At 36.8% G+C, this 27,854-nt stretch overlaps 1 protein-coding gene across 17 annotated transcripts in view; it reads right to left on the reverse strand.

The window, feature by feature from the left end:
* NEO1 (neogenin 1) overlaps nucleotides 1-27,854 on the reverse strand; it is a 234,909-nt gene that overhangs the window by 145,955 nt on the left and 61,100 nt on the right. For all 17 annotated transcript variants that reach the window (XM_021099093.1, XM_021099097.1, XM_021099089.1 and 14 more), the window contains exons 2-4: nucleotides 13,628-13,945; nucleotides 7,762-8,037; nucleotides 4,357-4,510 (exon numbers count right to left, since the gene is read on the reverse strand). In XM_021099093.1, the coding sequence (XP_020954752.1) occupies nucleotides 4,357-4,510; nucleotides 7,762-8,037; nucleotides 13,628-13,945 (748 nt within the window). The remainder of the gene's footprint in view (nucleotides 1-4,356; nucleotides 4,511-7,761; nucleotides 8,038-13,627; nucleotides 13,946-27,854) is intronic.

Below are 27,854 nucleotides of genomic sequence, written 5' to 3' on the forward strand. Positions count from 1 at the left end.
TTCCCCCCATTCACTGATTCTTTCCTCTGTCCCACCCAGTCTGCTTCTGAGTCCATCTACTGAGTTTTTTTCTTTTCCTTTTTTTTTTTTTTTTTTTTGGCTATTGTCTAGTTTCAAAATTTTCCATTAAATTTTTCTTTAAATCTTCTATTTCTTTGAGGAGACTTTCTATTTATTTGCTGAGATATTCTACTTTTTAATTTATTTCAAATGTGTTCATAATTGCTTGTTGAAGCATTTTAATGATGATTGTTTTAAAATCTTTGTCAGGTAATTCTAAAAGCTGTCACCTTAATGTGGGCATCAACTGTCTTTTCTCACTTGAGATTTACCTTGTTCTTGGTATTTGAAATCTGGTATTTGGGGCATTATGTTATGGGCCTCTGGATCTAAACCTTTTATTTCAGCTGGCTTCTATGACACCCAGAAGGAGGAGGAGGGGCCACTTCATTATGTCAGGTGGAGGTAAAGTCCAGGTCTCACACTTGGTCTTCATTGCTACCTAAGAGGGAAGGGGAGTACTCCTCACCACTCCCTAGCAGGGTTGGGAGTTCTGGCTCCTCCACAAGGCCTCTACTGATACTGCCCCATGGCTGAGTGCAGTAAGAGTGCCTCATTACTGTTCCCCATTTGGTGTCTAGTGACACCACGAAGAGAGGAGCCTTGATACTACATAGTGCTCAAAGCTCTGACTCTCCACTCAACTTTCTTTGATACCACCCCAGTGGAGAAGGTAAAAGGGGAAGGAGTGTCTCACTGCTAGGTGGCATAAAAGTCCAGGCTCCCTGGGTGGGTCTCCACTGATACCGCAGGTGCAGAGGCCTCTCAATACTGCCTGCTTGGGATGCGAGTTTTGCCTCCTACTTAGCCTCTGACATCACACAGTAGGGAGGCTGGGGCACCTTATTAGAACCTGTGAGAGTGGAAATCCAAAATTCCCACTTGGCCTTTGCTGGCATGGGTGAGTATGAGGACACAGTTTCTTCTGTGGTGTTTGGCTGGAGTAGGAGTGATTATACTCTTAAGAGTTTTTGTCTTCCAAGGCTGCCCCTTTCCTGGCCCTTAGGCTAGAGAAAGCACATGTTTGTTAGAGCTTTCTTGTCTATGCCTCTTGGTGTTTCCAGGTCGCCAGCTTCCTACGCTCAAGCTGGATACATGAGGCAAAAACAAAATCCAGGGAACCCACCATCAGGCCTCTAGCTAGTCAACCTTCCTCTCTCCACCTTTCAAAGTCTTATGTTTGTTTTACATATAATCCCAGGGGTTTTAACTATATTTAGTGGGGAAAGGAAAAAATATTATTCCATCTTCCCACAAATACAAGTCCTTAACTTGTTTTTTAAATAATCTAATTTTTCAACTAGTGTCAATTGTAATAACATTGAGCATTTTTATAACCATAACCTGTTCTTTTACAGCTGGGTTCTGATCTGTCATTCCACTGATACATAATATTATTTGATTACTAAATTATATTTTGCTGTCAGTCACCTTCCACTTTAGCATTTGTATTTTCTGGATTCTCTCCTTTTCAAATAAATCTATTCCATAAATGGGATACATTTCCTCCACCACCCCCACTTCAATAGCTATATTTGGTTTGGATCTGAACAAATGTGATTAAAATATTAAGTAAATATATCAATTCTTAGGACATTTATAAAATCCATGGGAATGTTTAAAATATTCATTTTCAAAGAGATCTCAAAAATAATAATAGAGAAGGATGCCTAATAATTTTTCTTTCTTTTTTTTAAAAAAAACTACAGCCAGCCTAGTTACTATTTGGATTTCTAGCCAATTTTTTCTTTCAATTTCTAAATATCTTTCTAATTTAGGGTCTAAGTAATTGATTAGCTATGGTCCATCGACATTATCTCATAAGGCTCTAGCAGAAACAAAGACATTTTCAGTAATTACCTGTATATAACCTAAAGCACTTTTATGTTCTATTTACCTACTTATATTTTCCTATACTACATGCAGATATTCAACCAAAATATATTGGTCAACACTCTCCCTACCCAATTAAATGCCGTGCGCTGTGTCAGAGTCTGGAAATGCCAATGTGAACAACACCAACACTGTCCTGGCTCCCATATTCTTTTGAAGCTTCCCAAGACAGTGATTTGTCAAAGCAATGCTTCTCAGACCTTTCTAACACACTACCCAAGCCTCCAGAATTCAAGGTTGGAAACAGTCTACTCAATCTTAAGCCTCCTATTTATCCTTAAAATTCAGAGGACTGTTACTAGGAAACTCCTAATTTGTCTTTAATTTTCTCCACAGCACTTACCAAATAAACTTAAATTTTATATCTTCGTATGATTACTGTCTGACTTTTGCCCATGAGAATATGAACTCCGTAAGAGCAAAAACCTCTATTTGGTTCACTCTATTCCCTGTACTTAGAACAGGGCCTACTGTAACCAGCAGTCAATAAATATTTGTTGAGTAATTATTGAATAAACAAATCAGAAATACAGAAATTCTCATTTTTATTTCTCTCTCTCTCTCTCTTTTTTTTTTTTTTTTTTTTTTGTCTTTTTAGGACTGCACCCTTGGCATATGGAGGTTCCCAGGCTAGGGTCTAATCAGAGCTGTAGCCACCAGCCTATGCCACAGGCACAGCAACATGGGATCCAAGCAGCATCTGTGACCTACACCACAGCTCAGGGCAAAGCTGGATCCTTAACCCACTGAATGAGGCCAGAGGTTGAACCTGCGTCCTCATGAATACTAGTCAGATTTGTTTCCACTGAGCCATGACAGGAACTCCTATTTCTTATATTAGAAATCATCTCCTATACCATTATTTAACTTTAGAATGTCCTTCTATGAAATAAAATATAAAAGTTTTAAAAGTAACCTATCTCACCTTTTCCATTCTTGATACTTTGTTCTAACATGTAGCCAATTAAAATTTCTACTCTAAGAGCTTGACATTTTTATCCTCTATTTTAAGGTTTCCTATGTTTCAGTTAGTGTAAATGTTTAAAAAATTCCTTTGAAGACTTAGAAATTCTTTGCGTAATATTTGTCTGGGAAAAGGACTGGGGAAAAAAGGAAGTAAAACACAGGTAGAAGGTGATGACTGGATGGGGTTGAGAGAGAAATCAGGTGATACTGAAGATGATACTGTCGGTTTCACTAACGGAACTTTTGAGGAACAATCCGATGGTATCTATCATCCCCAATGATCACCAAAGGTGGATCTCCAAGCTAACCAGAGGATATCCCTTTCCATGTCCTGTTTACTGAACTGCACAGAATAAGATTACCTGCTTACTTTGAATTACTCAACTAGGAAGCTCTAGGCCTATTCTATCCAAATCAACAGCCAGTAGTCACATATGGATACTGACAGTTAGAATGTGGCTGGAATGACTGAGAAACCGATTTTTTTAAATTTAATTTTTATTTAAATGTGAAAGCTGAAGCAGCACTAAACACAAACTTTACTGTTTCAGGAGAACTACAATTCACTTTAACCAATATGTCATAAAAATATTATTATACTTAGTAGTGTATGTGTACCAGAAAAATTTTCATTACACACATAGCTTGCATCATATTTCCATTGGACAGCACTGCTCTAGAGCAGTGGTCCTCAACTGGGGACAAATTTGTCCCTCAAGGGACATTGGGCAATATTTAGAAACATTTCTGGTTGTCACAGCTTGGGCGTGCTATTACATCTCATTGGCAGAGGCTGGAGATGTTATTAAACATCCTACAATGCACAAGATGGCTTTGTTTTGGAAATAAAACAGATCTAACTACCGCCACTACCACCCTGTTTCTCTTAGCAGAATATAACTGAGGTAAGTATCCACTATATAAGGAAATAATAAAAGGGATTAGGAGGGATGACCAGGCAGTTGATGTCAACAGAAAAGGCTTTTGCAGAGATGAAAAATTTGTCATCATAGAAGGAGGCTGGTATGATTTTAAAAGCAAAAACAAAAGAATGATGAATACATTTTCTGTTAATGTTTGAGTGAAGGATAAAACTACTATCAACAAAATGCATATGACAGTGAGTAAGAAGTGTCTGTTAGTCAGGATTGGAAACTTGTAACAACTTAGGGAAGCAAGTCCTGAGGCCTTAAACTACGTATACAACAAACCCAGAAAGAACAAATGGATTCTTTTTTTAAAGAAAAAAGCATTTTTTCTTTAAACATCCTCCTCATATACAGCATACAAACATTTCAAGGATGATAAATGAGCATTATGATGTGTTTAAATAAAAATAAAATAAATAATCATTGTTAAATTAATCAATAGTCCCAAATAAGATTAGACCAAATCTCAAGCTAAGGCTGAAAAAAGCTTTTAGGCAGACAATGTTACCTTTCCACGTCAAGTGCCTCCTCATTTTTCATCCATCTAATGGTTGGAGTAGGAAGTCCTGAAGCAACACATGGCAATACTGCACTCTGACCAATGACTCTGACTAAGGAAGAAGGTTGTTTCAAAAATACCAAGTTTGGTACAACCTCAGGATCTAAAAAAAAAAAAGGACAACGATTAAGAAAAGAAAGTACTTTACCAGTCTAAATGAGGAGGAATGGCACATTCCTATTCAGGCTGCTTGGCTTTATACAACAAAATATTTTAAGCAAAAGTAACAAGAAAATTTCATTTAAATTAGCAAACACTGCTTAACAATTTCCATGTGCAAAACTTTGTGCTATACTCTCTGGGGGCCTTAAAAAGGTTTAAGTTATAGCTCCTGCCTTCAAGGTCCTTACTGGTCACCTGAGTAAGATTTAACATGAGTCCCCTTTAAGAGATAGCACAGGAATTCCCTGGAGGCCTAGCAGTTGAATATTCAGCATTATCACCAAGGTGGATTAGGTTCAATTCCAGGCCCAGGAATTTCTACATGTTGCAGAAGCAGCCAAAAATAAATAAATAATAAACGACAGCATAAAGTAAATGCTTCACAGGTAGCACAGATAGAGAAAAGACTGAGCAAGCTCAGGACTCTTAGCAGCATCCTCCCTACTCACAGGGATATTGTAAGGTCTCCTTTCCTTCCCTATACCTACGTGTTACTTCTTAAAATCTGTGAACTTCTCTTTAACTTGCTCACTTAGACTGTCAATCCTTTGATTTTTATAATGGTGCAACTATCAGGCTACCACTATATGCGTGTTTACTTTATAGAGTTGCCCTCTTATGGGAATATGAGAAGGCCATACTCCTAGGGTAGAAGATAGGATTCTCTACTTGATGGGGTCATATTTCTAGAGTTAGGTTTTGAGGGAAAAAAAAGATTGTTCTCAGACAAAGAAATGTGATCTCTGTCCCATACTCTTAGGAAAAGATATTCTATAGCCACAGTAACAACTACCAGAGCTGGCTTTAAACTTGTGTAACCAACTGATGACAGTTCTGTAGCCATGGCAACAAGTAAACACGGCCTAGTAGGTCATTACAACTCACTTCAGTGAACAAGCCTTTGAAAACCAATCAATGAGTAACCTCAGTCTTTAAAAGTCAACCATGTGGTGGTGAAATCACTTGATTCTCAGGGTAAACTGCTCTTCATCTCTGTAACCAACCACAGAACATGCTTCTATTACTGACATCAACCATGCCGACCTTTTAACCAACACACCCAAAACAAAGTCTTCCCAAAAGTTCTATAGGAGGTTAGGAGTTTACATTATTCAAGACAACAATGTTCCACAAGCCTAGTTCTTCCTTAAGTAAATAAAACATTCAGTACTTGGTTTTTGTTTTAGATATTTCATGGTGACTCATTCTTTGACATGGGGAATCTTATTTACTTAAATCTGGTTTTGAGGATTTGCTCGACTGCTATCCCAGATTTAGAGAAAAAAATATGACCCCTGCCATGAAATATGACCTTTGCCATGTAAAAGCAAGTCAGGAAATAGGCTGCCCAGCATTGCTATACATTTTCTTTTTTTTTTTTTTTTTACTTTAAACTACTTAGCTAGAATTAATCAAATTTTGATTGAAACAAACATACCTTAACAAGTATTTATTGGCTTCTATGTGCCAGTTATGATTCTTGGCAGCAGACAAAATTCCCTGCCCTCACTGAGCTTACATACTAGTAGGGGGAGAGAGATAACAAATAAAAGATAAAGTACATCAGATGGTGGTATGTTCTGAAGTAAAATGAAGGGAGAAGGAGAACGTACTGGGGCAGAAATGGAAGACTGCTGTTTTAAACAGTAAAGGAAGGCTTCACTGATAAAAATATCTAAGCAAACAGGTAAGAGAGTGAATCAGGCAGAATTATCTGAGGAAAGAGGATTCTAGGCAGAGAAAGCAACAAGTAGGAAGGCCCTAAAGCAAGAGCATGTTTGGAGTATTCCTGAAACATAAGGTGGCAACAATCACAGAGAAAGGGAGAGAAGGTATGGGATGGAAAGAGAGAGATGTGGGAGGGAGGTGGCATTAAGACTATATGAAATCTTACACGCCAAAGACTAAAATTTACTCTGAGATGGGAAACTGTTAGGAGGTTTTGAGCAAAGATGTGACATGACCCAATAAACATCTAACTGTAGCTGCTGAGCTGAGAACACACTGGGATAGAAATGATGAGGGTAAGAATGAGAATGACGAAGAAAGAAATCATATTGAAAAAAAACAGTTCAAGGTCCATGAGGAACACTCTCAAGAGCGGGAGCTCATGACATTGGCCTCCCTTTGCAAGCCAAGCCATAGGCTAAAAACAAGCCTACAAAGTAGTCATATAAAAACTGTCCATGGAGTTCCCATCGAGGCACAGTGAAAACAAATCCGACTAGGAACCATGAGGTTGCAGGTTTGATCCCTGCCTTGCTCAGTGAGTTAAGGATGTGGTGTTGCCGTGAGCTGTAGTGTAGGTTGCAGGCGCAGCTTGGATCTGATGTTGCTGTGGCTGTGGCATAGGCTGGCAGTTGTAGCTCCGATTGGACCCCTAGCCTGGGAACCTCCATGTGCCAATGGTGCAGCCCTAAAAAGCAAACAAAACAAAATACTGTCCAAACAATGTAAGACTGGTCCAATTATAGTCATAAACTTAGATTTGAAATAAGAAACATGGAAAGAATCAGGCATCTAGCAGTGAGAATAGCATCTGAAAGGTCATGTAACGTCAAGAGGCTAGAGACTATGATGAGCTACAAGTGAAAGTTATGAGAAAGCACAAGTTACAGAACTAAGAAAATATACACAAAACAGATTATGAAGAAGCCAGACTGGGCAGCAAGAGTGCGAACCCACAAAGAGAAGGAAAAACAGAAAGTAGGGCAGAGTTTACAACTAAAATGGGGGAACAATATAAAGATCCAAGAACTCTTGCTCACCAGTGTCTCAAGAGCTACCACTATGCCCATCCCTTATATCAACTAGCCTGAGTGAATCTCTGATTCTTACAAGTAAAAAGGCTTAATTATAAAAAACTACCCTATTAAAAGAAGATAAGACAACTATGAAAAGTATGCTATTATTGGGAGATAGCAGAAGATAGAGGTTTGACAAAAGACACAGAGCTAATGTTTCTTTGGCCAAGAAGAATGCCATAGATATTGAATATACTTATTGCTTGGTAAAGAGTGGATCTTTCTGGTGTGTATTCTCTTTTTCTCTCCCTATAAGAAACTGAAATTCCTTAGGCTGACATTATTATGTCACACTACATATTTTACAGTCTTTATTCTAAAAGATTCTAACAACAATTTTTATCCATTAATAAACACAAAACCATCTATCCTAATAATAAATTAATACCTGGAAGAACTTTTAATTCAGCTTCATCACTGTATTTTGGTGGGCCACCACCTTCAACTATGCAGCGATAAAGGCCCTCATCTCCTTCAGTTGCATTGCTGATAACCAACGTTCCACTTGGAAGTTTGATAACTCTATCATCTAGAAGAAGAGGTTGTCTGTTCTGTTCCCACCTCACAAATGGGACCAAATCTGCATTAACTTCACAATTCAGGATTGCACTGTTCCCAGCATAAACTGAAGAAGGTTCCGGTTGACTGGAAAATCTTGGAAGACCTGGACAATAAAGGAAAAAATATATATAGTTAAATATTACTTTTAAGATGCTGTCATGGGAACCAGGAGCGAGTCAGCCTGTGTGGCCACATATATAATTGAATCAAGGTCAAGAGTAAGGTCCATGGCTCAGGAAATTGGCTACATACAGGGAGACAGATCAAGTAAGTAAGTAAAGTAAGATCTCTTCCCCAAATACTGACTACTAATTAATGAAAGTACAAAATATTTATTAACTTTAAAGTGGATGGAGTTTCTGTCATGGCTCAGTGGTTAACGAATCCAACTAGGAACCAAGAGGTTGTGGGTTCGATCCCTGGCCTCGCTCAGTGGGTTAAGGATCTGGTGTGGTGATCTGTGGTGTAGGCTGGTGGCTACAGCTCTGATCCGACCCCTAGCCTGGGAACCTCCATAGGCCACGGGGGCGGCCCTAGAAAAGGCAAAAAGACGAAAAAAAAAAAAAAAAAAAGGTGGAGAAACATACCACAGACCATCTTAACCAAGTACGAAAAGTTAACATTACCAGTAATGGAACAAAACATCACATACTTTCTGATCCAATGCACTAAAAAGAATATAGCATCACTTCTGTGATATTCTTCCCCAAAATGCAAAACCTGAATCTATTCATAGAGGAAAACTGGAAATTACAAAATGAGACAAGGATAAACTGAAAAAATGGTTTAAGGCAGTAAGAATCTAAATAGAGAACTACTAAGTAAAACTTGTAAACCTGGACAAGAAAGGAAGGGAGATGATGGGCAAGGTTTCTACTTTTGTTTTTTACAACTAAGGGCATTATTGAGACAACCAGTGAAATCTGAATTGTATCCATGGATTAAATGGTAGTATTTTAAGGTCAATTTCCTTATATTGATGGATATTTACTTAAAAAGTCCTTGCTTTTTGGAAATACACACAGAAGCATTTAGGTAGAGGCAATATCTGCAATTTACTCTTAATGGCTCCCACCAATTTTTTTTTTTTTTTGTCTTGTCTTTTTAGGGCCGCACCCATGGCAAATGGAGGTTCCTAGGCTAGGGGTTGAATTGGAGCTATAGCTGCCGGCCTACACTATAGCCATGCCAGACCCAAGCTGTTGTCTGCAACCTACACCATAGCTCATGTCAACGCTGGATCCTTAACCCACTGAGAGAGGCCAGGGATTGAACCTGCATCCTCATGGATGCTAGTCAGATTCATTTCTGCTAAGCCACGACGGGAACTCCTGGTTCAAAAGATTTTTATTTGGGTATGTGCACATTAGATGATAAGGTGGTAAAATGCTAACAATCAGGTAATCTAAGTGAAGAATATATGAGATTTCTTGGTTTAATTCTTGCAACAATTTCACAAATTTGAAATTATTTCGAAATAAAATATTAACCAAAAAATGCAGTCATATATATTCCGTGGATACCACAGAATGTAATGGTTAAGAGCATGAGTTCTGGAGTCACATAATCTGATTTTGAATCCCAACTTCACCACTTCATGGATGTGTAACACTGACAAGTTATTTAAGCTCTAAGCCTGAGCTTCTCCATCAGTAAAATGAGAATAACAGGACTTAAAGGGTTAAAAAGGGGAAATATTTAACATAAATAACTCATATATAGAATAATTATTGGCACAACAAATACTATTACTATTACTAACAATAATATCTAAAAAGTGATTCTAACATACTCAGAATGCAACAGAATGTTTCTTAAAAGACTAACAGAAGTTTCCGTTGTGGCTCAATGGAAACAAATCCGACTAGTATCCATAAGGACAGAGGTTCAATCCCTGGCCTTGGTCAGTGGGTTAAGGATCCAGCATTGCTGGAGCTGTGGTGTAGTTTGTAGATGAGGCGTGGATCCCACATTGCCATGGCTGTGGCCTAGGCCAGCGGCTACAGCTCTGATTCAACTCCTAGCCTGGGAACCTCCATATGCCATAGATGTGGCCTTAAAATGACCAAATAAATAAATAAATAAATAAATAATAAAGACTAACAAACATTAAATTGTGAGAAACTTAATTCCACGTTTTCTAGTTCTATGACAGTCAATAAATCCATATGCAAATGATGCCTTTACAAGTTGTCCAGCCCTGCTACAAATTTTTTCTTATTTTTTTATTTCAAGGATATTTTTTTTCATAGTAGGATCAAGGGGATTTTTGAAGGAAAGAAGATGAAATTAACCTAAGATCTACTTTTCAGAAATCAGAAAATTAAAAGAATCAATAAAAATAAAGAAACTAATAAAGTAGGATAAAAAGGAATCAAATAAAACCAAGAACCAGTTCTATTTTTGAAAAGTCAAAATATTCTACCTCCTGTGGGCTTATGAAAATGAATCATTTTTTAAAATATAAATCCACAACAACATATGGGGAGTTGGCAGACAAAAGATTTCAAAAAAGTTTCTGGATAAGAAAAGCAGATGGAAGAACTAGTAACTGACATATTGAGGCAGAAAATGCTGCAGCTTCCTGTGCTCATAAGTAGGAGGAGGGCAGTTTGTCCTGCTGCCTCTGGAGAATGCAGATGAGAGAGAGTGGGAACGAGACATGGGGTTGACAAGAAAGGATTAATGGTATCTGTATTTAGACTACCCAGTTATCCTACCTTTGCACAAAAAAACATCCACAGCCAGGGTACAGCCCAGGCAGTAAAAGAAAATTTTTTGCTGTGGAGATATGAGACCTCCCAGAGAAAAAGACTTCTCATTTAATTCTATGAGCTATCTACTCGGTGTGCTTTCAAAAATTCCCCTTTTTGTTTGACTTGGCCAGAGTTAGTTTCTATTACTTGCAAAGACCTCTAACCAACAGCCTTTTAGAATGGCAATCTGGCAGCATTAAAAAGTTTTATTGAGTTACATTTTCTATACCATAAAGTTTATCATTTAAATTGTACAATTCAACCATCTTTAGTATATGCAGAATTGTACAAGCATCACTGCAATCTAATTTTAATTCATCCCCCAAAGTAACCTTGTACTCACTTGCAGTCTTTCCCCATTCCCTGTACCCACCTCCTTCCCCACCTCATGCCCTAAAAAACCATCAATACCACCCCCCCACCATCCTCACCATCTCCAGCCCTAGAAAACCACCAGTCTACTTTCTGGCTCTATTTATTTGCCTATTCTGGACATTTCGCATGATATGTGGTCTTTTGCGACTGACTTATTTCACTTATGTTTTTAATGCTTTTCTGTATTGCAATATATATCAGGACTTCATTCCTCTTTATTGATGAATAATATTCCATGTATGAATATACTACATTGTGGTTATCCATTCATCCACTTGATAGACATGTAGGCTGTTTCCACTTTCTGGCTATTACAAATAATGCTGCTATGAATTATTCACATAGCAATTGTTGTGTGGACATACCTTTTTGTTTCTCTTGGGCAGATATCTAAGAGCAGAACTGCTCAGTCATATGCTAATTCTATGGTTAATATTCTGAGGAGCTTCCAAAAAGTTCAGTGCTATCTAGATAACACACATAGGTGTATACCCTACAATCTGGCAACTAGCAGAATACTAATTCTAGTAGTCTATTCTATATAAATAAAGATTTGCAAAAGTTTGTTCACTATAGTATTGTCTATAACATCAATTTTTATCCATTAACTATTCACCACAAAGGGAATCTTTAGATAAATCACTATATATATATATGTACAATGGATAGTATGCAACTATTAAAAAGAACTTCTATTTTTCTCTTGGCTTAGATATTATTCCCTCCTGATACCCAGACCAAGAGCAGATTAAACAACTCTCCTACAGAATCTTGTCTACAGCCAAAGAATTTTGCTTTTGTATTCAAACTGTGTGTTTACTTACATATTAAGTCAAAAAAACATTTCCTCAAGAATACGAAAGCTTAAAGGAAGAATGGAAAAAATGAATCAAAGAAGAAAAAAAGGAAAAGGTGGAGGACAGGATTAATAGGTAGTGAGGAAGCCATAAGTAAAGACCAGAAACAGAGGATAAAAGGGAACTAAAAACATTCAGTACTGCCAGACCTTAAAATGTGGTGAGGGTGAGGATGATGGTAGGGGACAGGGACAGAGCAGGGTAGAGTGTTAGGAAATGAGGCTGGAGAAGTGAAGGCCAGCCCATGAACGGACTCAAGAGTTTGATTAAAGAGTTTCAGACATTAACTTGATGTTGTTTACTGAAGAGTCAGTGAATGGTGAGAAAGAGTGCTCTGACCACAAAGTGGAGACTGGGTGGAGGAGGGAAAAAATGTGGCAGCAGATAGTTACAAGGCTGTGGTGAGGGATGACAAGGAGTAGACTCGGAAGGAGCATGCAGATCAAGACAAAGAAATTAAGAAGCAGAAGTCACTGGACTTGGTGATGAGTTGTGGGGGATAGCTGAGAGGGAGGAGTCAAGATTAAAAGCCCAGTTTACAACATGAATGATCAACAGGAACTAAGTGACATTATAGGGGCAATCTGTCATAATACTAACTTGTTTATCAACATGTTGGAGAAAGCCTGACAAAAAGATTTTAAAAAGAAGGAAAGAAAAGAAAGAGGGGAGGGAGAAAGAAAGGAAGGAAGAAAGAAAGAAAAAGAAAACTGTCATAAGATCTGATTCTTTTATTTTTCCATCTTCAATCTGTGATTATGAAATAATTAAAGTGGCTGTACATCACACTCAAATTCAACTTTGAGTATCTGGCTCTAAAGAGAAAAAGAGCCATCATACTCTGAATGTATGAGCAAATACACCCTAGAGTGAGCAGGACATGAGGAGCCATGGCCCTGGAGTGGGAATGAGATGGGAAACTACTGTCTCAGCCACATTTTTTTTCTCATGTTAGCATTTCACTAGGTGAGTATAAATTCAAGACTTAAAGATAATACAAATTTTGTATAATGTGATCCTTAACAAAAACTTACTCCATCTGGTTTCAAATGCAGAAACAAAGATCTGAGGACTACAATGTCTACTATAAACAGTGTGACTTATTTAGGAACCATAGCTCCTAGTCACCTAGATTTTCAATTTTTCTTATGCTTTCTAATATTCTTCCAATAGGAATGCTCTAAAAGGGAGCGAATGTTTCTCTCTTCACAACTTTTTGCTCTTTACCTTTACATACATTTATATATTCTACATATATATCTTCTAGAGATTTTTAATTAAATGTTGTTTCCTTGGTTAAAGCATAAAGAACCAAGACAACTCCAGCAATACTCTAAGTACAAAAATCATGCTAAATGGTTATGATGGGTAGGATAAAAGTTTACAATCAAAATGACTCAATTCTTTACACAACTTTTGTTATTTCCAAATTAAAAAGATAAAAAGAATTGGCTCGGTACCTCTGATAGCACCTTTAAGCAATCTAAATCATCAGAATGTGGAAAAGTGCTGTAGTTTATTCCCTACAGCACTGAGCAGGTCCTAGTATAATCCTACACACATAGCACATGCTCAATTGATACCTGTTAAATGAGTATATCTGCTGTTACCAGGTGAATGAAAACTGTAGGATAATACTGCTTTTATCAAGATTAACCCTTTATAAAAATTTGAAAATACAAATAAATTACTTAACAAGACTTACCTGCTATTGTGAGCTTGGCTGTTCTGCTGACAATAGTCCCAAGACTGTCAACAGTGGCCACACATTGATAATAACCTTCATCAGGTTTATTGTGTTTGGAATGCACCACGCTGCTGATAAACAAAGACCCATCTGAGAGAAGCTGGCGTCGATCATCAGATACTAAGTTTAAAAAAGTTCCATCTTTTTTCCATTCAATTTTTGGAGAAGGCTCAGAATATGCTGAACAGTTTAATATAACAGAAGAGCCTCTAACTGAGAGTGTATCCACTGGCTCCACCAGAAAATAAAATGGAGTGAATGTTCGAATGCTGGATTCTACAAAAATAATAAAGAAAAAGAACAAAGTTAATACGCAAAACTTTCTCCTGCTATTTCTCTAAGAAAATATAACATGAGCCCAAATTATTCTTAAATAGTTCCCCCTTTACATATGATACATACAATTATTTCACCATGAATATCTAATAAATAAAATCTATTTTTATTAGGAAATCAAAATTTGACATATTTGAAAAGGAAAAAAAGTCCTGCTAGTGGAGACAATCCAATCTTGTTAGATGACTTGAAAACCTAATAAAGGTTTTATTCAAACCCTACAATAGAATTTATAAACATTAAAAATTATTGTATTCAAAGTGAAATTTTCTACAGAATGTAAAGGAGGCAGCAAATTGAAATGATTGTTTGTTAATAAGGTATCCCTTCTATCTTCCCCAGATGTACTTCTTTCATAAGTTTACTATACATACTCTGTCCATTTCTCTAAAGGATTATTCATCCTATTGACTAAAAGGCATTTTGGGGCATAGCTATCCTATGATGCAGGGAATGTTCTTTTTTCTATTTTGACTTTATGATTTTTGTTATAAGAAGATAAATTTTAACTACATAAATTTTTATCTGTCATGCTATTTAAAGTTTTCTTTATACCAACATTATAAAAACAATACAGCTCCATTTTGTAATAGTACTTTTGTGGTTTCATTTTCTATATTTAATCTTCATCTAGAATTCATTCTGATGTAAAGAGCACAGGCGGGATCAATTCCTTCAATTTTTCTAAGTCTTCAGCCAATTCTTTAAACACAGAAAGAACATAATTTAAAGAAAACATGTGCTATAAGCCTTATATTCTCAGCCAGAGAAAGCTTTCCAACTTAAAACTCTACCTCTTTTCTGCAAGAAAACTACTGATCAACTCCCTCATGAACAACTCAAGTTATAATCAGATTTCTTCATATGAACAAATGAAACCAAGACTGTTTTTCAGGTATATCCATCTATACAGCTCTTTGTTTATAATTTACTTACATTATGAATTTAAGTATGACACTAATTATTTATTACATAATAAAAGATTAAAATTTTATATTGTATTAATTTACTGGAACTAGAGTAAAATAAATCAAAATATAAACTTCAGGGATATAAAACAGTTAAACAAGAAAAATTACTTTTATGCCTTTCTTGTATATCTATTAAGTCTTTATTACACCATTCAAATTGAATAACTCAGAAACTCAAAAGAATTAAATACATGAGATTGGCAGTCAAGTCATGCAAATTGGTAATTTAAAATAGTTCATCATATAAATTTATTGATTTTAAATTCAAAGTTTTTGCCATTTTAGAAAAAAAACAAAAATAATTACATCAATGTAAATGTTTTACAGTTAAACATTCTATCTTGCTTTTGATTTTATTTCATTTAAAAAGTCTACACCATATCAACCAATTTGAACAAAAAAATATGTGTTGCAAAAGTTAACAAAAAATTACATTCATATAAAAGTTTACAAATGCCTTTGAAAATCAAGGCTTCAAAATTTTACCGAAAATACTTAGAACATCTATATTACTTAGAACATAATGTTATTTAAATTTGATGTTTATCATCTTTGTATTTTATTCCCTAAGAAAGCAGATGGAGACCTAAGACATTCTTCCTTCACTTAAACTCTCTCAAAGGCTTGCCACTACCTTTTATTTTTTAAAAAATTTACATAAATTCCTTAAGTGGCCCTCCAGGTCACTCTGTGATCTGGCCTCTATCCACTCTGCAAGCCCCTCCTGCATCACTCTCCTCTCTTCCTGTAAAGCACGCTGCATTTTGTCAGTCTCCTACACCCGCCCTCTTCATACAAGCTACTGCCACCACCGCTCCTCTCCCATTAACTCCTAATCTTCCTTCAAACTCAGCTTAAATATCACTTTCTCAGAAAAGCTGTCTGCCCGAAGACCAGGCAAGATCGGTTTGCACTGTTATAAGTAGTCATAGCATATGGTAATCTACCAACACGGTACTTCAAAAATTTTCTCAATCTTTATAAATATTTGTAACTTGTTAAGGCAGAAAATCCCAAACTTTCTTAGCTCCTGGTACCCTTATTTCTTCAGTATTTTTTTTTCATAAATTTCCTAGGTTAAAAGAAATGCCGAACAGTTCTGTTTGTTATGTTTGAATGAGTAAATAAATCTTATGTATTAGTACCTCTTTGGAAAAATTAATACACAAATAGAAAAAAACAAAAATTTCATTTTAAAATAACCACAGTTAGTTATTATGGGATGGTGTGTACCTACTGGGCTTTGCACAACTTCTCAAACCTTGAAATCCGATTAGATACTGCCTTCTTCCACATTTCCTATTTCACACTGACTTCTGCATGATACTTGCTTTTTATCATAGTGACCACCAAAACCCCAACTTCACAAATATTATTACAGCATCAAAATGATAGCAGCACAAACCAAATGTTGAAACTGTGAACTAACATGACCCAGAAGTTTACATGGTGTCTAACATTTCCCTATAAAGTTTGAAATACCCCTGGAAGTTCACCAAGGTGCCCTGGGGTTTCAGGGTACATTTTGGGAACTGCAGGCTTACAGTTTCTATTCACCATATTCCCAGTGCCCATATAGTACAATGGATGCTATCAATTTTTAGATTATACAACCAGATAACTTCTAAAAATTTCCACTGCTGAAAATATTAATGAGACCACAGGTTCCATTCCAATACCAGCCAATTAGAATTACTCTCTTCCATGATAAAACTTACTAAGAGGGTTTTCATTAACTTCAATAAGTTTTATTTTTTCCACATAGCTGATTTACAGTGTTCTGTCAATTTTCTGCTGCACAGCAAGGTGACCCAGTCACACATACATGTATACATTCTTTTTTTCTCATATTGTCATGCTCCATCACAAGTGACCACAGTTCCCAGTGCCATGCAGCCGGATCCCATTGCTTATCCATTCCAAAGGCTACAGTTTGCATCTATTAACCCCAAATTCCCAGTCCCTCCTACTGGCCCCCCCTTGGCAACCACAAGTCTGTTCTCCATGTCCATGATTTTCTTTTCTGTGGAAAGTTTCATTTGTGCCCTATATTAGATTCCAGATATAGCCATGTCTGTGACCTACACCACAGCTCACGGCAACACCGGATTGTTAACCCACTGAGCAAGGCCATGGATTGAACCTGCAACCTCATGGTTCTTAGTTGGATTTGTTTCCGCTGTGCCAAGACGGGAACTCCAGTTTTTTATTTTTTGTTTTTTTTTTTAAATAATATAAAGGACGAAGGGAAGCTAAGAAGAGTCAAAATATTTAGAGCAAAGTAAACAGACTGAACTCATCAGTTAACAGATTTATAAAGCTACAATAACTAAGCCACTCTGTTCTGCAACAGAAGAAACAGAGCTACTTAACAGGCTAGAGAGCTATATATATTTAGAAGCTTAATAGGCAATAGAGATGCCATTTTGTATCAACTGGGGAAAAGGATGAACTACTCAATAAATGGTACTAAGGAAACTGGTCATCCCTATGGAAGAGAAGTGAGATATCTACTCACTACATATAACAATAGACTTGTGTTTCTATGCGCCAAACTGTTCTAAACATTATCTACATACTAACCACTCATTTTATCTTCACTACTACCTTATGAAACAGATACTATTAACATTCTCAACCTAGAGGAGGAAAGTGAAGCACAGAAATCTTAATTAACCTGTCCAAGGTTACACAAGTAGCAAATAACAGAACCAGAGTCTGTGATCTTAACCACACTATAGCATAACGCCCCTCACATACATACAGAAAAATATATTCCAGACCTATGAAAAAATGAAGTAATACAAATTTTAGGAAAGTACAAGGATAACCTTGGAGTTAGGCAAACTTTTAAACCTCAAAGCTGTAAAAAGATAGATAGGCTTTACTTCATTATGTTTAAAATTTTAAAAATTATGGCAAAATATAACAAAGCAAAAGACAAGATTGGAGGAAAAGATATCACTTATAGCAGGTCACACCACTCAATAGAAAAATGGGTGATGCTGTGTTCCAATAAAACTTTATTACAAAAATAGCCAGCAAGATGGATTTGATTACCTGTAGTTTACTGATTCTAGCCTTAGAATATTTAGTTGGCAAAAAAATGAGTAAGCTATATTTCAAATGATCTTAAATGAGTTTTGTGAAAAGTGGGCAATGCAGACAAGTATAAATTATATTAATTTCACATGCATATGATTTTAGGAACACTGAGAAAGGTACGAGAACATACACCAGGCTATCAGGAGGGTAAAGATGGGAGGTGCCTGGTGGGGGATGGGGAACAGGGAGGGGGGAAGAATAAAAATCCCTAAGCACATATAAGATAATTTTGTGGTAAAAATTAGCTTGTGTAATCCATTGATAAATATTATAAATATGTATGTGGTAGATATGGGTGTATGTTTATACTTGTGTGAATACCTAAATGACACTGGTACTGTCTGAGTATATTACATAAAAAATAGTACTGTTTCTTAAGACAGAAATAAAAGCTATTTTCATCATCATATATAATCTGTATAGGAGGCGACAATATGAAAAGTCTGGAGTATATTCATATACTGAGATTGAAAGATTATCACAATATACATTATTGTTAAATAAAAAATCAAGTTTTAAAATGTACATAAGAGGACCCCACTTATATTAAAATATATGTACACCTGTGTGTATATGTGTGTGTGTGCGCCTCTAATTAAATGTAAATACAGAGAGAAAAGTCTGGAAGAATAAACACTGAACAACAGAGTTTCCTCCTTCGAAGAGTAGTGGGACTGCGCTGCTGATAGCATACATGGAGAAGGATTTTTACTCTATGGGTTTCTATATTACTTACTTTTAAAAATATGAACAACTGTTTATGATTCTTCTTGTCATCTTTTTTTTAATAACAGAAAAAAAAATTATTGTTGGTGGTGAATAATCCTTTGTTGAGGACAGAGGATTATTTTTCAAAAGGTCTATCCCCATCAGCTTTAACCACTTTTCCTTTGTCACAGCGGAAGAGTTATTAGACACTCACTCCTTGACTGATTTGTATAAAAACTGTGCTATATATCTCACCAAGGTCCTGATTTCCTATCCATTTAAGTCGGCTTAATTTCAGTTTACCACGACCAGAGTCACTGTACAAATTATTCTGGAATAGGCTTAATAATTCTAGCTGGTCTCTTCTATGTTTCCAGGTCTCTGCAAATTTCTCACTTTTTAATGGAATAGCTCTCACTTCTTGATAGACTATTCCTCACTTTCTGATAGAATCTTTCACACCTCTTGATAGAATTCCATCTTATGAAAGGAAAATATCCACAGGGAATTTATTTCAGTTGAAATCCTCTCATCCCCTAATAGCAACAAGTCATCAACAATCACTGCACAATTAAATTGTGTAGTCACTAATAATTCCAAATTGTATTGTGCCCAGAGTAAAAAAATAACACACATTATATGAATACCAGCAGAATTAAAGTGAAATCTTAATGCCCAAAAAGTTTCAAAGTTATTTACAGCAGCAGAAATGCAGAAAAGGGTAAGCAAGCATTTTTACACATCTACAAATACAAGCATTGTGTATGTTATTCATCCTAAGAAAACTATCTCTTCACTATAAGCTAAGAGCCTAATGTCAAAGGACTAGTATTTCTTTTACTCCTTAACATTAATTTTCAACATCCTATCCTATTCAGTCATCCTCTAAATCCTGTATTTCACCCTTCCTGATCCCTTAGTGTCTACTATAACCATAAGGCTCAGGCTCTCTAGCTTCTAGTTCTCAATTTATAATCAAAATATTTAAAAACAATAAAGCTGAAATAATTCAACAAAGGGCCCAATCAAATACATTCATGTTATTTATTAAGAACAGGCAACATTTGAGAGTTAACAAATGTTGTCTACTCCGTTTGGCTATACACCTTATCAGTTCTCCCCTCTCTGCTCCACACTAATCCATCCACTGAGCATGCAGAACTCCTTTCCTGGGGATTTCAAGTAAAGGTAAATGATTAGCTGTTAATACTACATGATGATTTTAACTATCTGATTAAACATACACATTTTGAAAAACTTTCATTGTACACATATACCATAAAAACAGTGAATGTGGAATTCCCGTCGTGGCTTAGTGGTAACAAACCCGACTAGTATCCATGATGATGCAAGTTCGATCCCTGGCCCTGCTCAGTGGATGAAGGATCCAGTGTTGCCATGAGCTGTGGTATAGGCCAAACACTTGGCTAGGATCTGGTGTTGCTGTGGCTGTGGCAAAGGCTGGCATTTTCAGCTCTGATTCGACCTCTAGCCTGGGAACCTCCATAGGCTGCAAGCACAGCACTAAAAAAGACAAACAAAAAACCCCACCAAAACAGTGAATGTCAACTTCTAATAAAAGCTGGATCAGAAATTTTTTCAAGATCATAATGTCCTAATAGGGAGATTAAATTTAGTTGTTCTAATTTACAGCATTTACCTTCCCAACCACTCCTCAAAATGAAAAATACGTTAATTTTTGAAATATATGTTAATTTATTCAATAAACATTTATATAAAGAGTTCTTTCCTTTTCTTGGGAGTTCCCGCCATGGCTCAGTGGTTAACAAATCCGATTAGGAACCATGAGGTTGCGGGTTCGATCCCTGACCTTGCTCAGTGGGTTAAGGATCTGGCGTTCCCATGAGCTGTGCTGTAGTTCGCAGACGAGACTCGGATCCGGTGTTGCTGTGGCTCTGGCTTAGGCCAGTGGCTACAGCTCTGATTAACCCTTAGCCTGGAAACCTCCATATGCCACAGGGGTGGCCCTAGAAAAGACCAAAAAAAAAAAAAAAAAAAAAAAGAGTTCTTTCCTTTTCTTCAATTTTCAGCTTTCCTCCTCTTCCCCTTCTCCACCACCCCCTGACCCTGGCCTGAAACAACTACAGTGGAAAAAACTTTAGTAAAATGAAGTCAGGCAGACATGGTTGCAAATCCTAGCTCTGCTACACTAGCTAATTTCTCACTGTAACCAATGTTTTCTACACTATAAAATAGGAAAAATAATGGTTTCCTTTCAAGGAAATGTCTGTGAAAGGTAAGTGTAAAAATGCCTACCTCACTGCTTAGCAGGTAATAGGTCCTCAGAAAATAGTTATATCTTCATAGTTAAAGGCCTACAGCATTTTCCCCAAATTGCTAACTAACATCTAGTACCTTCGTGCTCACTAGTCACACTTTTTTTTTTTTTTTGCTTTTGACTGATGCACCTGCAGCATATGAAAGTTTCCAGGGTAGGGGCAAAATCAGAGTTGTAGCTGCCAGCCTACACAACATCCACAGCAACTCGGGATCCGAGATGCATATGCGACCTATACCACAGCTCACGGCAACACCAGATCCTTCACCCACTGAGCGAGGCCAGGGATCGAACTCGCATCCTCATGGATCCTAGTTGGGTTCGTTACCTCTGAGCCACAATGGGAACTCTTTTTTTTTTTTTTTTTTTAAAAGTCACATTTTAAAAATTGTTATGCATAAAACGTGGACCTTCTTTTTTCACATTTAAACACATTTTGACAATTATATATAAATAATACCAAGAGATTTAAAACAAGTTTGGTCATCTTTTTTCTCTGCCTAATCTTTCAACAGCTCCCAATTATAGCCAATATAAAATCCGAATTCATTACCATGGCAATCTAAAAGGACTATAGGATCTGATTCCCACCTCTCTATAGCCTAATCTTAAATCACACTCCCTCTTACTCAATACACTCTAGCCACATAAGTGGATTTCTTGAACAAGCTGTTTTCTTTCCCACAGTAAAATAAAATCTCTGCATTTGCTCCCCCTCTGTCTGAACAGTGGCTCCACATCCACTCTTCTGTTACATGGCTAACTTCCTGTCATTCTTCATGTTTCAACCCACATGTCACTTCTACAAAGGCCTACTCTTGACAACTGCCTCTGAAAAAGCCTTTTATTTAGCCCTATGTGTGCTCTTCTTCTCAACCACTTAGTTTTTTCTGTTTTTAAGACCTACCTTCCCAACTAGAAGGATGACTACAAAAGAGTATTAAAATGACCTCTGGTTTGCCACTGCTACTTGCAATTTGTACCTTGGTTTGTTTTTATGTTTTATGTTTGTTTGCTTGTATCCTTTTTTAGGATCCTACAGGTTTGAAGGGTGGCTGGGCCAAGATGCAATTAAGTATTAGCGATTCTTAGCGACCCTGCATGACATAAAATCTCCACTATTTTTGTTAAAGATCAGTCTCATTCTCAAAAATTTTATATTGAGATGATTTCAAATCTGTCCTTTGTAAAAAATGTTTTAATATCACTTTTTAAAGTGTCATAAATAATATTAATACTTTATAACTTCTATGGGATTGGCAAGAAGACTAGGTACATTCTGAAAGCCTGCAAACAATACCACCAATATTATGAACAGTTACCCCTAAAGTCTCTAATTTTTAGAAAAAGCATGTAACTAATAGCCTTAGGTTAACATGCCAACATTAGCAATATTTATATTTCAGTTCAAAATGGAAAATCTGAATTAGTCATTTTTCATTCTGTTAGATGAGAAAAATAAAGGAATTTTTACAGTAACTACATAGAATGTTCATGAACCATATAAACGTACATGTTTAGATATTTATCTAAACACCGTATAAGCAACTTTTTGTTATCTGTGGCCAGAAGACTGTTCTAAGAGTAAGATGTTTCACCCATACTTGATGCAAAGTCTTCTGAATTTCTGAAACAAGAGTTTTCTCAGTTCCATTTTTGCATATTATACTTTAGAAAATATAAGCTCAATGATAATATACTGTGAATATTAACTTGGAGGTGCAACCAAAGATCTGAATGTGACACTGTAATTCAATACTTACTTGATTAAGTGGTGCCTCAATTTTCTACCATGAGCAAGACTTTACTAGTATTCTGACTACAAAATGTTTTACCACAGTAAATGGACAATCAAGTTTAAAAAAAAAATAGGATATCTCCTTCATAAAACTTCACTAAATACTTCCTCTTCAGAAACGCAAATCAAAACTACCATGAGATATCACCTCACACCAGTCAGAATGGCCATCATTAATAAATCCACAAATAACAAGTGCTGGAGGGGCTGTGGAGAAAAGGGAACCCTCCTGCACTGTTGGTGGGAATGTAAGCTGGTACAGCCACTATGGAGAACAGTTTGGAGATACCTTAGAAATCTATACATAGAACTTCCATATGACCCCACAATCCCACTCTTGGGCATCTATCCGGACAAAACTCTACTTAAAAGAGACACGTGCACCCGCACGTTCATTGCAGCACTATTCACAATAGCCAGGACATGGAAACAACTCAAATGTCCATCGACAGATGACTGGATTCGGAAGATGTGGTATATATATACACAATGGAATACTACTCCAGCCATAAAAAAGAACGACATAATGCCATTTGCAGCAACATGGATGGAACTAGAGAATCTCATACTGAGTGCAATGGGTCAGAAAGACAAAGACAAATACCATATGATATCACTTATAACTGGAATCTAATATCCAGCACAAATGAACATCTCCTCAGAAAAGAAAATCATGGACTTGGAGAAGAGACTTGTGGCTGCCTGATGGGAGGGGAGGGAGTGGGAGGGATCGGGAGCTTGGGCTTATCAGACACAACTTAGAATAGATTTACAAGGAGATCCTGCTGAATAGCATTGAGAACTTTGTCTAGATACTCATGTTGCAACAGAAGAAAGGGTGGGGGAAAAATGTAATTGTAATGTATACATGTAAGGATAACCTGACCCCCTTGCTGTACAGTGGGAAAATAAAAAAAAAAAGAAAGAAAAAAAAAATACTTCCTCTTCAATCATCTACAGTTATTTTAACCAAATACAAAAATGGATAATATCTAATTTGAAACACATTCTAAATAACTTTGAGCTGGATACAACTATATTCATGAATATTCAAGATCACCTCTACACCCATATGGTAATGATTCGTCTCATAGCTATAATCACATAGGCTGTTGTATAGAGAGGGTGGGGTTTACAAAGAGAAAGGCAACAATGACCCAGTCTACGGTAGCTGTCAATCTTTTGCGAGTTTTTTAAAATTATAATAACAAATCTTTCATTAGCTCATGGCCATGTGCAGAGTTGTTGGGTTTTCTCATTCATTTCAATGAATTATAGTATTCCCATTCACTTCGACTCCTTATAGTAATCAAGGAGTGAACACTTGAAACCAAAAACTGTCCTGGAAAATCTAATTCATCTTATTGGTTTATAAAGTCACTACTGAAGAGGAAAAGCAAGAGACTGAGGACAATAAACAGCCTGATTCAAAACAGCAATCAAGAGAACAAAGATCTAATCCTAACTCTAAAAAAATACAAGGCTACATCTAAGACAGAAGGGGAATTATGGTACCAAGCCTAAAGGTGTAATAATAGAAGTTAACATTTACTAAATAGTTACTATGTGCCAGGCATTACTTTAGTGCTTTACCTATATTAATTCTTTGAATTCTCCAAACCTAGTGGTAGGAATTATTATTATTCCTACTTACAATGAGAAAACAACCACAAAGAAAATTAACAATGCCCAAAGTCATGAAGCTAGTGATGGAGAAGGCAAGATTTAAACCAGGTTAGTCTGGCTCCCTGTGCCCAACATCATAACCACTAAACTTACACTATCCAATACAATAGCTACTTAGTGACATGTGGCTACTCAGAATTTGAAATGTGACTATGGCTATTTAAAATCTGAAATGTGACTATTTATATTAAGATTTGCTGGCATTCTTGCCATGGCTCAGAGGAAACAAACCTGACTAGTATCCATGAGGATGCAGGTTCAATCCCTGGCCTCACTCAGTGGGTTAAGGATGCAGCATTGTCCTTAGTTTTGGTGTAGGGTCGCAGATGAGGCTTGGATCCTATGTTGCTATCTATGGCTGTGGCCTAGGCCAGCGGCTACAGCTCTGATTCAACCCCTAGCCTGGGAAACTCCATATATCATGGGTGTGACTCTAAAAAGACAAAAAATAAAAATAAAAAAATAAATTAAGATTTGCTTTAAATATAAAAGACATACCAGATTTAGAAGATGTAATACACACATACACACAGAGAATGCAATGCATCTCAATAATTTTTAAGCTGATTACATGTTTAAATATATTTGGATTTATTTAAATTAAATATTAAAAATGAATTCCAGTTCTTTCTAATTTTCTAATGTGACACACAGAGAATTATAAGTTGTGAATGTAGCTTGCACTAAATTTCTACTGGTCAGTGCCGCAATATAATTAAAGGATGCACTACACAGAAGTTCCTGTTGTGGCTTAATGGTAACAACCCCAACTAGCACCCATGAGGATGCAGGTTCAATCCCTGGCCTCGTGCGTGGGTTAAGGATCCAGCATTGTTGTGAGTTGTGGTGTAGGTTGCAGACGTAGCTCGGATCCAGTGTCGCTGTGGCATAGGCTGGCAGCTGTAGCTCTGATTTGACTCCTAGCCAGGGAACTTCCATATGCCACAGGTGTGGTCCTAAGAAGCGGAGAAAAAAAGAAAAAAAAAAGGTTGCACTACTATATTCTTAATGTTAAAACAAGAAAGTTCTTTCTAAAAAAATAATGGGCATTGTTTTGCAAAGGGTAAAAGATTATGAATCACGAGGAGTTCCCATCATGGCTCAGCGGGTTACTAGCCTTTCTAGTACCCATGAGGATGCGGGTTTGATCCCTGGCCTTGCTCCATGGGTTCAGGATCCAGTGTTGCCATGAGCTGTGGTGTAGGTTACAGACGCAGCTCAAATTTGGAGTTGTTGTGGCTGTGGCATAGGCCAGTGGTTGCATCTCTGATTCGACCCCTCGCCTGGGAACTTCCATGTGCCGTCGTTGCAGCCCTAAAAAGCCAAAAACAAAAAAATCCCCAAAGATTATGAATCATGACAGTAGATGTAAAGGATCAAGGCAAAGCCCTTCTGGCTGTCAAATATAAACACCTGGTCTAACCATCAAAACAGTAAAAACTGAAGAAATTTAAGCAACTATCAGCACCCCCTCAACACTTATTCAGAAACAAAACTTTTTCAAAGCTTTTAATTAAAGACTGTAGTAATAATTCATTACTGGTAAATGCTCAAACAACTGGGTGATATGTTTCTGGAAAAAGGATAGTCAAACAATTCCAAAATGTTATCCACAAATTGCTTGTTATCTATAAAGAAGTAAATGTAACTTCACAATGAACAGATCTGGTGGTTACCACCTTAATTTAACTATGGGATAAAATTCAGCATTACCAGCAGTGAGGCAACCTGATAGACATGATGGGATCTTATTACAGTAAGAAGCACTGTAATAGTCTTGCTATGCCAGGACCGCCCAACTCCAGGAGAAGTCAGGAGCCATAGCCACTCCCTTCACTTCCTCTGGGTGTGCATGTGAGCTGCCACCACTGCCAAGAACACCAGGACCAAGCATCAGCTGCTGCATCTGCATACCACTATCAAGGAAATAGCGGCAAGCACATGTTGAGGAAAGAAGCAGCAGGCACCCATACCAAAAACAGCCCTCGCACCAAAAATATTAAACCCACACAAGCTACACAGGGACACTTTCACACATCTATAGCCCTCCAAGACCAGAGCAGACAACTGTTTCTCCTAAACTCACAGAATAATAGAAATATAAGTAAAGTGAAGAAGTAGAGGAACCACTCCCAGTTAAAAGACCGAGAGAACTCCACTGAAAGAACAATGAAACAGAACTCTTTAGTCTAATAGACACCAATTTCAAAAAGGAGATATTGAAAACACTGAAGGAGCTAAGAAAATACTGAGGGAACTAAGATAATGAAAATACTGAAGAAAATTCTGTCCATTCTTCTATGGATAGAAATGCAGTGTACTGTAAAAAAGAACTAGAGTAACCAAGAAAAAATTATAAAATTCATTTGCCAACATGAAAACTGAACTAAAGGCAGTGAAGAGCAGAATGAATAATACAGAAGAAAAAATAAGTGACCAGGAAGATAGAATAATTGAAATAACCCAATCAGGACAGTAGGACAGCCAAATGAAGGGGAAAAAAGCAAGCAAGCAATGTAAGAGACTTATGGGATAATATAATGCATGCCAAGCTACACATAATAGGGATTCCAGAGCTGGAAGTGAGAGAAAAGGGGATGGAAAATATATTTAAAGAAATTATGGCTGACGACTTCCCCAAACCTAAAGAAGGAAACAGATATCAAGGTACAGGAAGCACAGAAGATCCCAAACAAGATAGAGACCTACACCAAGACAAATCATACTAAAAAAAAAAAAAATGGCAAAAATTAAAAATAAAGAGAGGATTCAAAGGCAACAAGAAAAAAAAAAGTTAATTACAAGGGAACCCCCATAAAGCTATTGGCTGAGTTCTCTACAGAAACCGTGCAGACCAGAAGGGAGTGGCAAGACATATTCAAAGTTCTGAGAGGGGAAAATAAAGCAACCTAGGATACTCTACCCAGCAAAATTATTATTTAGAATAGAAGGAAAAGATAAGGAATTTCTCGGAGTTCCGGCTATGGCAGAGTGGGTTAAGAATCTGACTGCAGCATCTTGGGTCACCACAAGAGACAAGGGTACAATTCACAGCCCAGTGCAGTGAGGTAAAGGATCCAGTGTTGCCACATTTGCGGCAAAGGTCAAAGCTGAGGCTTGGATTCAATCCCTGGCCTGGGAACTTCCATATGCTATTTTATGCAGCCACAAAAATTTTTTAAAAAATTCCCAGATAAGCAAAAACCAAAAGAATACAGCAATACTAAACTTATCCTGAATACACAATGGAGGAGAAAAAGTCTCTTCAATAAGTGATGCTGG

Source organism: Sus scrofa, chromosome 7 (assembly GCF_000003025.6).
Source record: "Sus scrofa isolate TJ Tabasco breed Duroc chromosome 7, Sscrofa11.1, whole genome shotgun sequence".
NCBI lineage: Eukaryota > Metazoa > Chordata > Mammalia > Artiodactyla > Suidae > Sus > Sus scrofa.